The sequence below is a fragment of the Parus major genome, chromosome 3 (assembly GCF_001522545.3).
Source record: "Parus major isolate Abel chromosome 3, Parus_major1.1, whole genome shotgun sequence".
Classification (NCBI taxonomy): Eukaryota; Metazoa; Chordata; class Aves; order Passeriformes; family Paridae; genus Parus; species Parus major.
In genome coordinates this window covers 14,581,420-14,597,204 of record NC_031770.1, presented here as the reverse complement: position 1 = coordinate 14,597,204, position 15,785 = coordinate 14,581,420, and the positions used below count along the sequence as shown (strand labels likewise).

The following is a 15,785-nucleotide window of genomic DNA, read 5'->3' as shown; positions in this document are numbered from 1 at the left end:
TGTTTTCTGTAAAAGTCAGTGAAAAACTTGCACAGTATTACCAGAAAATATTACCTAAGAGATCATTACGTTTTGCTTTCTGGACCCACCATCTGTCCATTCTGCAGTGTTAACAAGACCACCTTTGAGCAGACCTCACGGAGCCTGCCACAGGCTCTGGGAAGCTCTCAGTTCCATCTTCTCTGTGGGGTGGACCTGTTCTCTGGGTTGGGCTGGCTGCTAGCAGGAGTCTTCCCATTCATCATGATGAATATCCAAAAGTGCCTGGTCCTCAGAAGGAGCCTGTTGTGGTTGCCAGCTAGGGATACACAGCCAACTTGTTATGGAGAAGGCATCTGTTCGCCTGTGCCTTGTCAGCAAAACACTTAAAACATGTGCTTCACAGCAAGCATGTGAACATCACCATCAAAATAACTCGCTTTTTTGTCACACATACGGCTAGACACATTTATTAATTAGTTAAAAAAGAAAGAGATAGCGACAGTTTGGATCAAGCTGTAAATGTGCTGAAGCCTTTTAGTATTTTCTGGTGATCATTCAAGAGAGGTGGTGAAGTTTTATATTTTTGATGCTGTTTGTTTGATCAAGATTTTTCTGAAGCAAAATGCTACCAAAATTCAGTATGTAGCTAGGCAAGGTGAAAGGGCCCATCACAGCAATGAGAATGCTAAGAGATACATAAAACAGGCAGCAAGTGGATCCAGGCTATTTAGGTTGGAAAAGACCTTTAAGACCACTGAGTCCAATAGTTACCCCAGCACTGCCAAGCCACCACTGAAACACATCCCTTAGGTCACCACCTGGCTGAGGGAAGCAGTCACAGGCTCTCTGTGCAGGGTCTTCCTCTGCCAGCTGTGTTTGTCCCTTGGTGTCACCCCAACCACGAGGAGTTGGTCCTGGTACGTTCTGTACCTCACCTCTGAGCTCAGCCCCCGCCCAAGGCTGAGAACACCGTGATGCCTGGATGAAGCAAACTCATCCAGAACTGCCTATGCTTCCAGCACAGTACAAGGGAAAAGCACAACAGGGCTTTGTGTTTTTCATGGCCCTGAGACATATTTTACAGGTGCCTTGGGGTTGACTTTGTGTGGCTCAGATGCAATACCTGAACCTCCCTCACGCAAATTCTGCCCCACCACTTCAGAAACAAGCTCTATGGCAGCATTAATTTCAGCTGGTTGATATTTCTCCTCCCCAAAGAGAATTAGTAGAGATGAGCTGATAAAAACTCTCTTCAGCAGCCTCTCATGGTTAAGTGCTGGCATTTAGTGAGACCTTCATCCTGACTTGCATAAAAGGTTTGTGGTTACAATTCTGCTCATCTGGAGTTTTAAATTACTTAAGCTAAGGATGGATTCGAGAGGTAGAACAGATGGACAAACTTGTGACATATGCTTCCTGTTGCTCTTGCTTTCTTTTCTTTTACCCACTTTCTTATGAGTAAGAGGTGGTTGATGCCAGAAGACAGAAAGGAATAGCAGCTTTAGTACTTGTGAGCTCTTCTCTCAGTCAAATCACTTTGGCAATTACCTTCTCTTACTATATTTTGAGATTAAAGGGGGTGACAGTTTTGGAGAAAAGATGCATTTACCCAGAGATGCAATAGTCTTGGTCACCTCAAAAACTGAACACAAGAAAGTCACAAAAAATAACAAGAAAGGCCATCATGTGTCCCTGCCTCTTCCAGCCACCCCAGCTCTTCTTACACAGGTGTCCTGCCACAGGACTTTACTCACACAGCAGGTCAGCACACTGGAGCAATCATTTGAAATCCCAGAGTGAAACAGCACTTAGATCATCAAAGAAGCATCACCTCTATACCACTATGTAACCATCATGTATTTAAGGAAATCAAAATAAGATAAAATGGTTGAAAGTAACTTTTTAAACAAATGGTTCCTTGGAGATAAATGACAGAAACAACTATAACCAGAATGCTGCTTCCAGACAGAAAGAAGTTCTTGCACCATAAAGGCTAAGAGATGGGGGTTACAAACAAACAGTGAGAGAAACAAAGAGCTACCAATTTTCATGTTTTCCTCCTTCCTGCCTTTTCTGCACTTGCTTTACTTCATAGCTCTCCAATAGGCGTGGTTGGTCTTGACTGACTAACACATAAGCCATACATCCTAGTCTGAACCTCATGCTTGGGTTCTGGTGCTTCCTTCCACCCTTTCCCACCTGTTAGCATTTCATCATTATTTCCCCTGAGAGCCATACCTGTGTATTTTACAACTGCCTCCCATTTATTCCCTAGCTTCTTACCACCTAACATCCAGAAACAGTTGCCTTGGATACAGGGTCACAGCTCGGAGCTGACAAAACTGCTGCATCCAGAGCTTTTACCCAAGGAGTGGGAATTCTACAAGTCAGTTCTTCCAACCGGCTCTGCATTTTCAGGCTACAAATGAAAGACTTACTTTAACATCTTTCTCAACCTGCTTTAGTAAAATAACCCCCTTCAGGCTCATACAGTAATTTTTTTTAGAGCTTTTCTATTGCAAAGCCTTTAATATAAAAGTTGCTGTAAAATCCCATTTGATCTTAGATTACTCTCTGCAAACACCCCCTGAACAGCAGCGGTCTGTCCAGCGCTGTGTGAATTAAGACCCCTTAAGTTGGACCCATGCTATTTCTAATAAATGAGATACAACAGCAGTTTTAGGGCTGGCCTAACCTGTATCATACACCAGCTTGCAGTCTTTGGTGACCCATGTACTGGGGCAGATATTCCACAGAGAAAATGCTGAGTGACCATGCAAATAAGGACTGATTGCCACAATCTATCCATTCATCCAAGAGCACCATCATAAATGAAATTAAAGTAGTTAAAAACCACCCATGTTTCTGCTGGTACTCTTTGTTTCATTTCCACCTGTGAAACATTAATCAGGTGTTTGAGACAACTGCTACTCAAAAGGAGCCACGCTGGCAGAACAGAGCCAGATGATTAATTGAACTTTAAGGAGTTTCAAAGAGCTGCAGGTGATTATTACAGGCTTTCTACAGGACCAGTTTTACTCTATTTACACACAACAGTGATCAGGTTATTGGTTATCCAAAGTGCTGTGATGCCTGACATCAGTGAACACCAGAATCAATCACCCTTGGCATTTCTCTGCTGGCCATGCTTTAAACCACAGGCTAAAAGGTCATGGTCATTCATTCCTCTTTAATGTATGCTGGTTTTAAAAAGAGTTAATAGAATTGTAAGCTTAAAATAAGACAAGCTTCCCTTAGGAAAAAAAAATAAAAAATCAATTTGTACCAATTACATTAAATAATCAAAAGGTGAATTAAGAAATAGTCCAGAGGTGCTGGCGGCTGTGATGTTGGGATTGAACAGAGTACTCACGTGCTATGGAGAGGAAATTTTGTAGGGGAGGTGGTGATGAAGGACTTCTTTTGCTGTAAAGAGGACTAGGCAGCCAACTGAGGGATAAGAAGCTGCAGGAAAACCTGTCTCATGAAATTCCCTGGAGATGGGAAAGTGAAGAATGACCCCAGACACAGAGTACTTGCATGCAGAGGTGCTGCCGTGTGGGGCTGATACCTGACAACATCAGGGGGGTGAGAAAGGGACCCCACAACCTAAGGAGAGGTTATCACGTGTGACACATCCACAGCAATGTATTTAGGGTGACAGATATGCTGGACTGAGAGGAGTAAGGGGGAGGTTTCATCTCAGAAACCTCAACTGTTACCACCTTGATGGCACTAGGGGTGACCCCAAAGAAACCTCAGGGAAGGAGAGAGGAATAACCTCCTCAAAACCTGGCTGCTCGTGAATGTTTAACTTCTCCTCCTCGCAGCAGGTTTCCCAAGTGTGTTTTTCTAAGCTGACACCTTCTTGTTGAGCTTTCCAAAAAAGATCTTCAGAATCTAGTGGGTACTCAGCGGGCACATTTATTAGCTCAAGTGGCCTAACTTTTGTATGTTTGAGTGATACATGGCTCTTAAAAAGATAAACACTGGAGCTTCAGCTCCACCGGCAGCAGCAGTATTCTTGCTCTTTTCACTCAGAACAAGTAGGCAAGCTTTTTTTCTCAGCTGTACTGCATGTTGCCCTTTCTGTGTACAGCCTGCAAAGGAAGTGCACGCCAAAGACCAACTAAACAAGTCCACCCTTGCTCACTACCACATGCCATTATCCTAAAGACAAACCCCAATAAATACAGAAGGAGGTCTGCTGAAATTGCTTTGGCACAGAACCAAGCCAAGGAAGAAGCAGAAGTGTCTCTAAATCAGTTTTATGGTTCCCTGGCTGGGGCCAGCTGCTCTTTATACACCTTGTACAAGCAAATAGGGACTGACTTGTGCCAAGCCATCAGTGTTGCCAGCTGAGCAGCAGCTCTGGCCCAAGGTCTTGCTAAGCAGGCCCCTCTGAAGAGGGAATACGTGGGGAGAGTCACAGGCTTGAGGCTCAAAGTCTTTGGCAAGCTTATGTTCAGTTTTCTGGCTAATCCTACTGCAAGAGAAGATGGTTTCAAATGAGGGAGAGGAAGCCTCTCCTAAAAGGAGATGGTGGAGAATAAAGCTCAGAGAAGGATGAAAATCAGGAATAGGAATTCAAACTACACAGAGTAAAAAAGTCAGGACCTACAAACTAGAACTATTTTTGCTGAATTGACTGTAAAGGGGTCGACATGTCCTGTGGTGTGAGAATCTCCCTTCTCTATTAACATAGACAATGAACAATTTATGAACAATATTGTTCATAAACTTTCTTTCAATATTTAAGGTTTTATTGTTCTTATAAATAATACAGTCTTCTTGTCTCCTAAACTCTTGGGGCCAGACTATGGTTTACAGTCATAAAAATCAAGACTGAAATTATTTTCTTCATTTTATGCTGCCTTTCTTGGACAAATCTTCAGCAAGATGCTACTAAATGCCCTCCTGTTTTATCAGTTATTCTGCCCCTTGGCACAGCTGAAGCACTCTGATGGCTTGTTAAAACAGAAAGAATATGGGTTAGTGCTGCCTAAATTAGTTCTAAACCACCTCACAAAGGAGGACTTCCAGAAAAAGGAGATGAGAGCAGGATGTTCTTTCTTTTGGTGGCAGCCTGTCTCCTTGTACATCGATCTAAACTAGCCCAGAGCTGTTTCCTGTGACTGCCTCCACACCTGATGATTGCAGGGTTCTGCCTTGTCACCCTGAAAATTAAACCTTCTGATCTTGTTTTCATAATTGTAGCTGCTTTCTCAGGAAAGCAACTGTAACATAGATGTTTATGCATTCCTTCTAAGAAACGTCTTTTGATGGACATTTCTCATGAGCAGTGTGCTTGGGAAGGTGGTAACTTAATTATCCAATCCCTGGTCATTGTCAAGAATCTGTAAATACTGGAGTTAAGAAATATAGCCATGGGGTTTTGTTTTAACACTGAAGGTAGTAGTGTGAATCATTTTGTGTCCTCTAGCCACACTGCCTCTGGCTTGTTTTCTTTTCTTCTCCTAACAGCTGGGGAAAACCATTTTGCTATAATCTTCTCTGAAATGGTGGTGGTGTTAATAATGGAAAAATATATCCCACACGCTCCACAGCTGTTTGACAAAGTTGTATTACTGTGGAAAAAACCTCCTCTTTGCACTACAGGCTTAGGGTCTCCACAGTCTCACATTAACAGCTGTCAGGGGGGTATCAAACCCCTGCTCATAATCCAGGTTGTGTGCAGAAGCATCTGCCTTGGCTTACTGCACTGCCCAATATCACCTAAAACACAGGGCTTTCTGAAACACCTTCAGACAGAGGAAACACCCCTGCATTTGAGTAACTGTTTGAAAAAACACACAGAAAACAAGAGCATGATAACCAAGAAATATATGAAGTGTGTCACAGTAACCATGGATATACATGATGGTGGAGCTCATGGACCCCAAAAATCGCCAGTTCCTTCTTGCTCCTAAGATGTGTCCAATATCTAAAGTTAGACACTGCCACCTCCTCTGACCTTCCTACAGCCTTCATGCAGCTGATGATTCTAGGTGAACATTGTTTCCAAAGCAGATTTCTGTTGCAATCATAATTTTTTATCCTTTAAAGCTGTTTCCGTTTTATTTCCCTATGTTTTTATGAGAATTTTTTTTTTTGTGTAGATAATAGTGTATCTAAGCAACATCCTAACAGAAAAAAGCTTATGCCCTGTCATTTCAAACATTAGCATTCACACATGCTTTTGATGTTTATTGAAACTTGCAGTTGTATTTCAGATGTCTGTGTACATCCAAGGTTGAGCCATTTTTTTTTCTGATTTCCAAGTGAAAAATGGCATACAAATTTTGTTATATTCTTGAGCTATTGTTGGCTTCTTCAGAATACTTGCACATGTACTGTCACTTCAGTGCCAGTACATTTCACAGTATCTCTCCTCTCAGGCTAAGAAACAGCATTATCTAAATTTCACAAGTGATCTTGGGTCTATGTCATATTGCCCTGCATAAGAAGTCTGATAAAAGATGTCACTTGTGGGCTTTCTGAGCCCTACAGATGGGGAAGGCTGTTCAATGGTTATATTGTTGGCTTCTCTTTTGACTGGATTAAACAACAGACTTGTGGCATATTTTTCTTCTGCCACTGGTGTTTGTGTAGGTAGGTGTTCAGAGAACATCTGTTTCTTGAGAGTTGCCTCAGCTATTCTGCTTTACAAAGAGTTTGCCTATAAAAGATGTATCCAAGGGATAAAAAGGCCCTAGATGTGAAAACATCCTTTTCACTATTAGGCCTATTTATATTTTTTTTATTTCAAATCTTTGTACAAACTTCTACAGTTACAATTTAATGAAAAAAAAAAAAAAAACCAAAAACCAAAACTGATAAACCTACCTGGGGTTCTTAATGGTTTAAATATACCTTCATGGAGCCCTTATTTTAAGAAGTTTCAGCTGAAAGCAAAGAAGCAAATTCTCAAGTATCTTTTTGCTCAGGCAGCTCTTCCAATTCATTCATGAAGGCAAAAAGACCTGATTTTAAGTTACTGTAACAGAAATAGAGGGTGTCAGGACTGCTGACTAACCAGTTATTTCCCATTTTCTACTTCTTCATTTAACCCTTCCTTAGTATGCATTTCCCTTGACTATTTTTAAATTTAATGATGCTGAACAACTCCACCACGTTACCAAGACAGTTTTGAGCTTTTGATTTTATCTGAGATTTTCCTGGTCCTCACAGCTCTGCCAGAAGCAGGTTTTGTAAATGAACTAATCAAAATATCAAACAGCTTGTTTCTGCCTCTCTCATGAAAATCACAACTTGCATTTAAGACCTTTACACTGCTGTCACTCCCTCCTGTTTCCATTGGGCTTAAAGCAGACCTGACTGCATGCACACTGAGCATGAGTGACACTGTGTTTTTTGTTTGACCTCAGGAGAGAAATATATTGCTTGCACAATGCTCAGGCTGAGCAACAAGATGACAGAATATCTAATGATGAATAACCAAAGGCGTTTTATCTGGCTTTAACTGAAATTTACTGAATTAGTTTCTCACTCAGCTCTCACACAGGCAAATTTCTTCTAGCTGCAGTTTCTGTCATGATTAAATTTGCCTGTGTAAGACTTGAGAAAGATTGGGAAACATTTGGCCAATAATTTCTAAAGGGGAAGAAGCTGTAGTGGGACAAGCTCAGAAAGGGTAAAATCCAGTGAGGACTTGCTGCAGGGCTACAGCTGTTATCAAGGCATTACTGCTCCTTCCGTGCACTTACTGTGGATTTTGAAACACCAGCAATAGCAGTGCCTCACCCACAAGAAGTAATCCCATATGTTAACACCAAACCATTCAATTTCTTATCTTATTCCACTCCAAAGCTTTAATTACTTGTAAAGGCTGCTAATGCTTTGCCTTGTCTAACGCAATTAGATTTAATTTTCATTCTACTTATTTGATTCAAGAAAGATTGCACTGAAACCCTCCCATGTCAAGGTGTGCCAGCCAGTGCCATCAACAAACCCACTGAGCTGAGGGGGATGTATTTTACACAGTAATAAAAAGTGCATTTGTTTTATAAACCTGGTGTGCCAATAAAGTACTTAAGGTAGGATTTCCTAAAGCTCTGCAGACTGGTCTGTTATTGACTTCAGCAGAAGCAGGCTATTGAGGAGGTATTTTATTTGTCTGGATTGCTATGCAATTGCCCCTTGGATTATAATTCTGTTTGTTACTAGAATGTTTCTATTCACAAAAGGTTTTTATTATCATCACTTCAAACATTTATTGTGCTCAGGAGGACTTTCACATTTCAAATGTTCACCAGCACGAACCCTAATTTTTGTCCTTAAATGTCTTTTCCCAAAATGCCCTTGGTGCTGACACACTACAAAAACTATCTCTTTTGATATAGGTAAGCAAAGCTTATTCAGATCATGGCCAAAGGTTATGTTTTCAATAATATCAAGCTGTTTCAGTCTAAAAATTGCATATGAAATCTTCCAAGCTGTTTTTCTATTGCTCTAACCCTGATACTACTATGGCAAGAGGCAAAATTCTCTTTGACTTAACAGCTTTCAAGATAATGTATTCCTGCATTCATTAAAATAAAGAAATGACATTGTGTTTTCCAGCACACCGCCAGCAGTAGGTAATGTTACATGAAGTTAATTGCCAACAGAACAACCCTGTAATTGTTTTCCTCTCCTCTCCACAATGAAGAGCAATTAAAGCTTGCATAAAAACGAGACCATGTGCTGGCAAAGATGACCCTGTGGTACAAGTGAGAAAAAATGATGGTGTGCACATGATCTGTGTTAAACTGAAGACAATCAGAGAAGGAAGAAAAACTGAGAAAGAAACGAGGGTCAATAGCAGGATTAACACTATGGAAGGGGGATGAGTGTGATGAGGAAGAGAGAGAAACTGTAAAGCTTTACTTCTGACCTCTTTGGTAGTTCTTAACATGAAAGACTGCAAAGACATCAAACAAATATTTGAGAGTTAATCAAGCAAACAAATTTCCAGTGGAGAAGGACACACTAATCGGAGGAAGGCAGAAGAAGCTGGAGAAGTTCAGGCTGGGAAAGATGAGCAGCAGCAGTAGGTAAACCCTATGAGAAGGAAAGGGGGCACATTCCCAGGAGAACAAAGTGGGGGGAAGACTCCAGGGACTGGCAGGGCTCAATGGGAGCACAGGCCATAGAGTTTCAAGCAGGATTTGGCTTTATGAGCCTGCAGCAAACAGGGCAGCTGATAAACTCGGTAATTATGGTTCCTCACAGCTATCACAGGCACGATAACTGGTTTTCAGGGAGGTTGCCTGGTAATAGAGAGGGACTGGCTGGAGCCACATGTGGATGGACAGCTGTCAAAGGGGTGCTTTGGCACACCAGTGTCTGGTTTGCAATGACATCTACAAGCTCTTGTAAATGCATAGGGAGCTAAAATAGAGGTATTTCCAGGACTATCACTGAAGACCAAATGGAATGTTCTGCTGAGCAGGAAGCACATGCTCAGTAAGCAGACACTGATCCTTCAATGACCCGAGCTAGAGGCACCCTGAAGGCTGCAAAAATGGAGAACCCATGATTGCAAACTCCAGCTGATCTGTGTTTTGAACCTGAACCAGCACCTCGTAAGTCAGTATAAAATCTCCCCTAACTGCTGAGATGCTGGACCATATCTCATGTAATGCTGGGCAAAACTTGGTTTTTGGATGACTGCTCTACGAAGCTGTGGTGCTTGACATTTAATTTGGAGACCCCACACTTCAGTGCTCCAGCTGAGCACCTCAAACTCCACAGCCATGGCAAAAAGAAGTTCAATTTGTTTGTCCTTGACTTCTCCATCAGTTACTGATGCTAATGCTTTGAAACATTTAGCTAGGGTTTAATATTAAAGAAACACCTGAAATGCTTAGATTAACTAATCTGAACTGCTCTGTAGAGATCATTCAGTTTAGATGACCAAACCACAGTGAAAGCTTAATTTTCTGGCTGGCATAACCCTATAGTGGCAGGAAAACCCTAAGAAGCACTGAGATCACAATAATATTTTTCACAGGTTTTTTTTTTTAATTTTAGAAAGGGTTTTATTTCAAGTATTTGGGTTCCTCCCTCCTGCCTTCTAGAATAAAATCCCAACAAATTTAGGATCAAAATGACAAATGGTGACCTTTCAGTGGCGACTCCTCAAACCACCTGCGTAATTATGTGGATGTATCCCAAGTAAAGCTTTGCGTTGTTGGTCTCAACTACAAGGAAACAAGCTGTGATTTAGATTACTTTTCTGCTCTGAGCTCCCAACCTATGCCCACACACTTAAGGAAATTCCTACAAGTGGCACCCAAAGAAGTTAATATTCCCATGCAGCAATGGCAAGCAGAAAACATTGCTATGGTGACAATTCTTCACCTGAGGAAAGTCAGTGCAGGATCACAACTCTCCAAAGAAATATGCTGACCACTGACCTGCTGCCCTCTGAGCCTCTTGCTCTCTGTTCTTTGTTGAGATTACAGGAGTGAGAAAGTAACTCAGTCAGAAGTCAGAAATCCACCGGCACATTGATCAAAACATGACACGCACCAAAGGGATCAGATCTGCCTGAAACACACTCTCATTCTGCCTGCAGACTGTGTATCAGATGGCAAAGACAAATAACCTGACACTGCAGCTTAATAACACTGCTGGCTCTTCCAGCTGCTTTCTCATTTGGTTTTGTTTGATTATTTCTTAACTTTAAGAAGGTCAGCTCTGGAGGCAACTCCCCCCTAATCTGAAACCTCTGCAAAAGCTGCCTGTACAAGCCCCAGAGACCTGCAGAGCCCCGAGGAGGTAACCCTGCTGCTTATCAGGTGCACATTCTGGTTTGGCTGTTGCCTTTTGGTTGGGCTGGCCCTACAGACAGTGAGGCTGCATTCAGGGACAGCAGAGAGCCAGAACCTCCTGTGGCTGCAGCTCCAGTTCTGGAATACAGCAGTGAAGAAGATGGGACAAATATATTTACCCCTTAAACCTTCAGACCATCTTGGTTATTTGTGGGATTTCTTGCCAAATTATCCTTGTAGTGCCTGCTCTCACAGGCCCACCCCCTGGCTCCTGGCAGCACAGTCCAACACCTGACCCGTGCTTGCCGAGCTGTCCAAGTGTGCTTTGCACATCACTTCCATTAAATTAACACCTGCAGAACATCTGGACTGACAGATATTCTCACAAGACTATGATCCTGAGCCAGAGGATATTTTAGAAGTGAGTTGTTATGGTGCTTAGGTTGTGGAGCACAAGCAGAAATGCCAGACTGTCTATGCCAGTCCCTGCAGAGGACCCAGAGAGAAGGTCTAACCCAGCTGACATCCTAAGCAGGGAGAGGAGAACAGCTGCCAAACCAGTGAGATGGCAGAAAACACAGAATGCTGTGTCTCTTAAGAGCAGAGCATGCCCCATCCCTTTGGATGGAGTTGTCAGCCCACAGGAATATTGAGTCATTTAACAGGATACCTCAGGGATAAGGCAAGTATGAACAGTCCTGCTCACTCCCACACACTGTGCCCCCAACACCTGTAACCTCTGCACAGCTGTACAGAGAGAAGATCCATGCATCTTTTCTTCCCAGGGGCACTTCTCAAGCATACATAACCTAGACATGTTCCATCCCAAAATCATCTGCCCACAGTAAAGGTGCTACAAAAAAAATATTATATCAAAAAATCACTTTTATATATCAGAGTACTTCATTTGACCTCTTTTTTTAATGTTTGGTATGAATTTCTATAAATCAATTCTATCACTTGATTTTTGGAACATGTACTTACACACAAGAAGCTTAGAATCCAATTTTAATGTGTCTATGTTTCAAAATGTTTTACTATACCTATGGTTTATTCTAACACTTAAGAGAAGAAAAAAATCTGGGTGTAAAGTCCAGACTCATGGACTGAGCCAGAAATCCAGATCTTCTGGCATTCCAGAGTTGCCTGGTATGCTAGGCAGAATAAGTCTGTGCTACCAGAATATGGGGAAAGGTAGGACTGATTATGCCTGCATCTGTAACATTTTACCAGGAAGAAACCTGGTCTGAGTTATAGTTTTGCTGTCAGTCTTTAACAAAGTACAATAGGTGGTTTGCATTTGGGGGAGGGGGCAGGGAGAGAAAAACTCAACTGAAAACCAAAGTCTACAGTCAGACCAAACAATCAAGAATAAATTCTACCTAGCTGCCCCTTAAAGAAGTAACAACAATAATAATAATAATAATAGTAATAATAATAATAATAGCCTAGAAATCTAGTACCTTTTGGAGAGCAAAATAATGACTGAATATAAGGCGTAGCCTGACAGCAAGCAATCAGAAACTAGACCGAAGGATCTTCTTACATAGCTCTGAAAATCCAGATGTGTCTAAGGAAAACAGACTCGGCATTTCATTATTCAAGCACAAACAATACAGTAATAAAAACTGAATGCCCAGAGTGCTATCAAGAGGGTGTTTTATGGACTATAAGCCACCCACTTTGTGGGCTATTCAGGAAAATGCTTTAAAATTAGAATTTCAACTCTCGCTTCTTAAAGACCCCATTAACATGTTTCTCACACAGACTGTTTTATTGTGTCTCTGAGGAATTAGGAAAGTGCAGAACTGCAGCCAAGGAGGCACCTGAAGGAGGGGAGCTTCCTGACTCTGCAAAAAGCCAGCTCAAGGCGTGTGGACAGAACAGGTCTCTCCCAGCCTGGCCATTCCTAATGCTTGTGGCTCACAGAAGGATGAAGAACTGGAGTCTTTCTCAGCTCAGCTCTACACAAGCTCCAGGAGAACTTGCAGCCCTGTCCCTAGATGACTGTATTTCAATGCCTACATGTGAAAGATTTAGTAGTTTTATTAAAACTGTCGAGAACAGAGCGAGGGCTTGAAAAGACATAGCAAGATTCCAGTGAGTTGGAGTCCTCTACAGATGAGAAGCTGAGTAACCTGTGGGTGATTTACCCTTGAGAGACATTGAGTATACTTGCTGCTTGTTAGGCAGTGAGTAAGGAAGCTTTCCACCACCTCGCTGGGGTAGTGGTGTGTTTAGCTGGAGTAACCAAGTTGCTTTGACACACGTAACTGATGAAGCTGTTGAGGAAGGCAAGCTGTTTTGACTCTGCATGTCTTGGCAAGGTTGGGTAAAAACAGCATTCTTGTCAATTAAGCGTGACACAAAAGTAAATCAAATTGCTCAGGGCCAGGATAATGTGGTGTGTGAGCTGCTGGTGGAATCAAGCTAGTCCAGGTGGATAGGTGCACACACGAGCTGGCTGGAAGGGTCAAAAATGGACCTTGAAAGAATGGCTTTGGAACTGCTCACCCAGGTGATGTCTTGCTGCCATTTGGTTTTTCCCGTGCTGGGACCACGAGCCAGACAGCTTTGTGCACCTTTGACTAAGAGCACAGCATCGTATTTTAGTGGGAAAACTAGTGAATTCATTGGGTTTTTTTGCTTTTGCTGAAAGGAACTGCCAAAAATAACTGAATACAACTGTGTGGTGGAAGAAACCCTGCTGCAGCTGAGCTCACCACGGGCTTTGCCTCTACGAGCTGCAGCAGCTTGAAGAGGCACACGAAGAGAAGCGCTGAGGAGGGGGCAGCAGCTCCTCTTCATGTGCAGGAGCTGTACATGTAGCTGGTGAAAGCCATGCCCGATGGAGCGCAGCAGCCTCAGGATGCTGGTACTCCTGCCACGCTGTGCAGATGGGCACCCCCAGCACAGCAGCTCTGCCATGGCCTTCACTGTGCCCACAGGCACATCTCAGCCTCGCTTCCAGCCACCTTCTGCTGCATCTCCTCACTCACAGCAAAGCTTTGCTCTACGGCTCTCTGAACTCACACCAAGTGCTGTAAGAAATCCAGGAGTAAGAACTGGCAGGTAGCATTCCAAGAGAAGGTACGATTTGGGGAACATTTGTCAGAACCCAGCCTTTGCTGCACATCAAAAAAAACCCAGTCTTCAGCCTCCACCTCGCATGTGAGATGTGACATTACTTACTCTAAGGAGAGAGCACTGCCCTCGGTTGGTGCTACAGGAATACGAGACACACAGCTCTTGGTTCTGCCATTTACACCTGTCAAGACCAGGCAGAACTCCCTGCTGAGTCCTTCACTCCCTCTGCCCAGCTATGGCAGACTACAGAAGGGGCAATGAGGTGGAGATGGAAACAAATGCGAAGTAAGAGGAAACATTTTGCATTTCAATAACCTCAGAGAAGCCAGTTGGCAGGGAAGCAGCGTGTTTACACATCACCCGAAGATTTCTGTTTCCCACAGCAGGTGTAATGAAAGAATGGGTTTGTTAAAACATTGGCTTTTTTTGTTAATTCATTCTGATCAGTCAAAAAGATCTCTTTTAAAGAAACGTTCCTGTGATGAAGAAATCTTAATGCTTCATTAAAACAGTGTTTTAATGACCAGGCTACCAAATGTAATTGCAAAGCAGAAGTTAACTGGATTTTTCAATGCAAAAAGTAACAATACCTGACAACACTGCTGTACTCACATCATGACTCCATTATACGGATTAGTCATTATTGATAAAACATTTTCCATACCTAATGAATGTAAATGCAACAATGAGCTGCAAGTTTCTTCTTTTACAACAAAGGGAAAAACACGATGCTTATGTTCAGAAGACACCTGGCTTCCTACAAAACTTTAAAACTGGCAGACTTAAGACCGCTAAAATCTCGTGCTCAGGGACAGAGTTTCTCAGGCAATAGTCCAAGAGTAGTAGATAGCCACAGAGTTAAACAAAAACTCATAATTTGCTTTACAAAGTGCCGCTTTCCCTAAACACCTATGGGACACGAAAAACTGCAGCGATACACTGAAAACATTGTATCGTGCTAACAGCTGGAAGACACGACATCGTGTGCCTCGCGTCTTTAAACACATACACATCCTAACTTTGCCAGCACTTAAAGCCGGTACCAAGTTGAGCGGCCAGGCTCGGCGAAAGCCTGCCTCTCGCTCAGCATCCCCATCAGCCCGCTACTGCCGGCCCCCGCGCCGCCTCTCCCGGTACATTCGAGCCGTTCGCCCGGCGGGCGCATCCCGGGGCAGGCAGCGCTAGGCGGGCAGCGGCCGGCCCCGCTCGCTCCTGCGGGTCGGCAGAACGAAGAAGCCCAGCCGCCGGCAGCAGAAGTTTGCTGGGGAGGGACGGGGCTCCCGCAGCCACGACGGCCGGCGCTCCTGCGAACGCGCGGGAGCCGGAGCGCTGCGGGGCGGGAGCGGCGCCGGTCCCCGGCTCCGAGCAGCGGGGTGGGGGCGATGGGACCGCGACCCTGGGGACGGGAGGCCAGCGGGGACAGAGGGACCCGGACGCGCCGAGAAGCCCCTGTTGCCACAGCAACGCGGCGGCGCCTCTCTCCCCAAACTTTGGTCGCTATAACGACGGGGCCGGGGCAGCGGCATCCCCCGGACGGGCGGGTCTGCTCCGCGGGGCCGTCGGGCCGGCGCTCACCTATGGTGGAGACGACGGTGCCCACGAAGTAGAAGGCGCCGGGGAAGTCCCAGCGGGGCCGCAGGGCGTCGACGCGGATGCCCGCGGCCATGGCCGCCTCGTAGCTCCGCAGGAAGGCGCGCAGCTCCGGCAGGCTGATGTTGAAGATGCGGCTGAAGTTGTGGAGGGTCCGGTTCCAGCGGAGCTGCGCCGCCGCCTCCGACGGGCTCTCGAGGACCGAGAAGACGGTGGCGCCGGCGCTCAGGTACGCCGCGATGAGGGCGGCCAGCAGCAGGAACCGCCCGTTGTCCTCGTTGAGGGGCGCCAGGCGCCGCCGGCGGCAGGAGCCCACCGCCCCCCGCGGGGGCATCATCCGGTGCGCGG

The 15,785-nt window shown here is 44.3% G+C and overlaps 1 protein-coding gene across 1 annotated transcript in view; it reads right to left on the bottom strand.

Moving 5' to 3' along the window:
* The window catches only part of KCNK12 (potassium two pore domain channel subfamily K member 12), a 28,772-nt gene extending 12,998 nt beyond the window's left edge, over window positions 1-15,774 (bottom strand). The window contains exon 1 of the mRNA XM_015623281.1: window positions 15,423-15,774. Coding sequence (XP_015478767.1) covers window positions 15,423-15,774 — 352 coding nt within the window. The remainder of the gene's footprint in view (window positions 1-15,422) is intronic.
* Window positions 15,775-15,785: the final 11 nt, after the last annotated feature.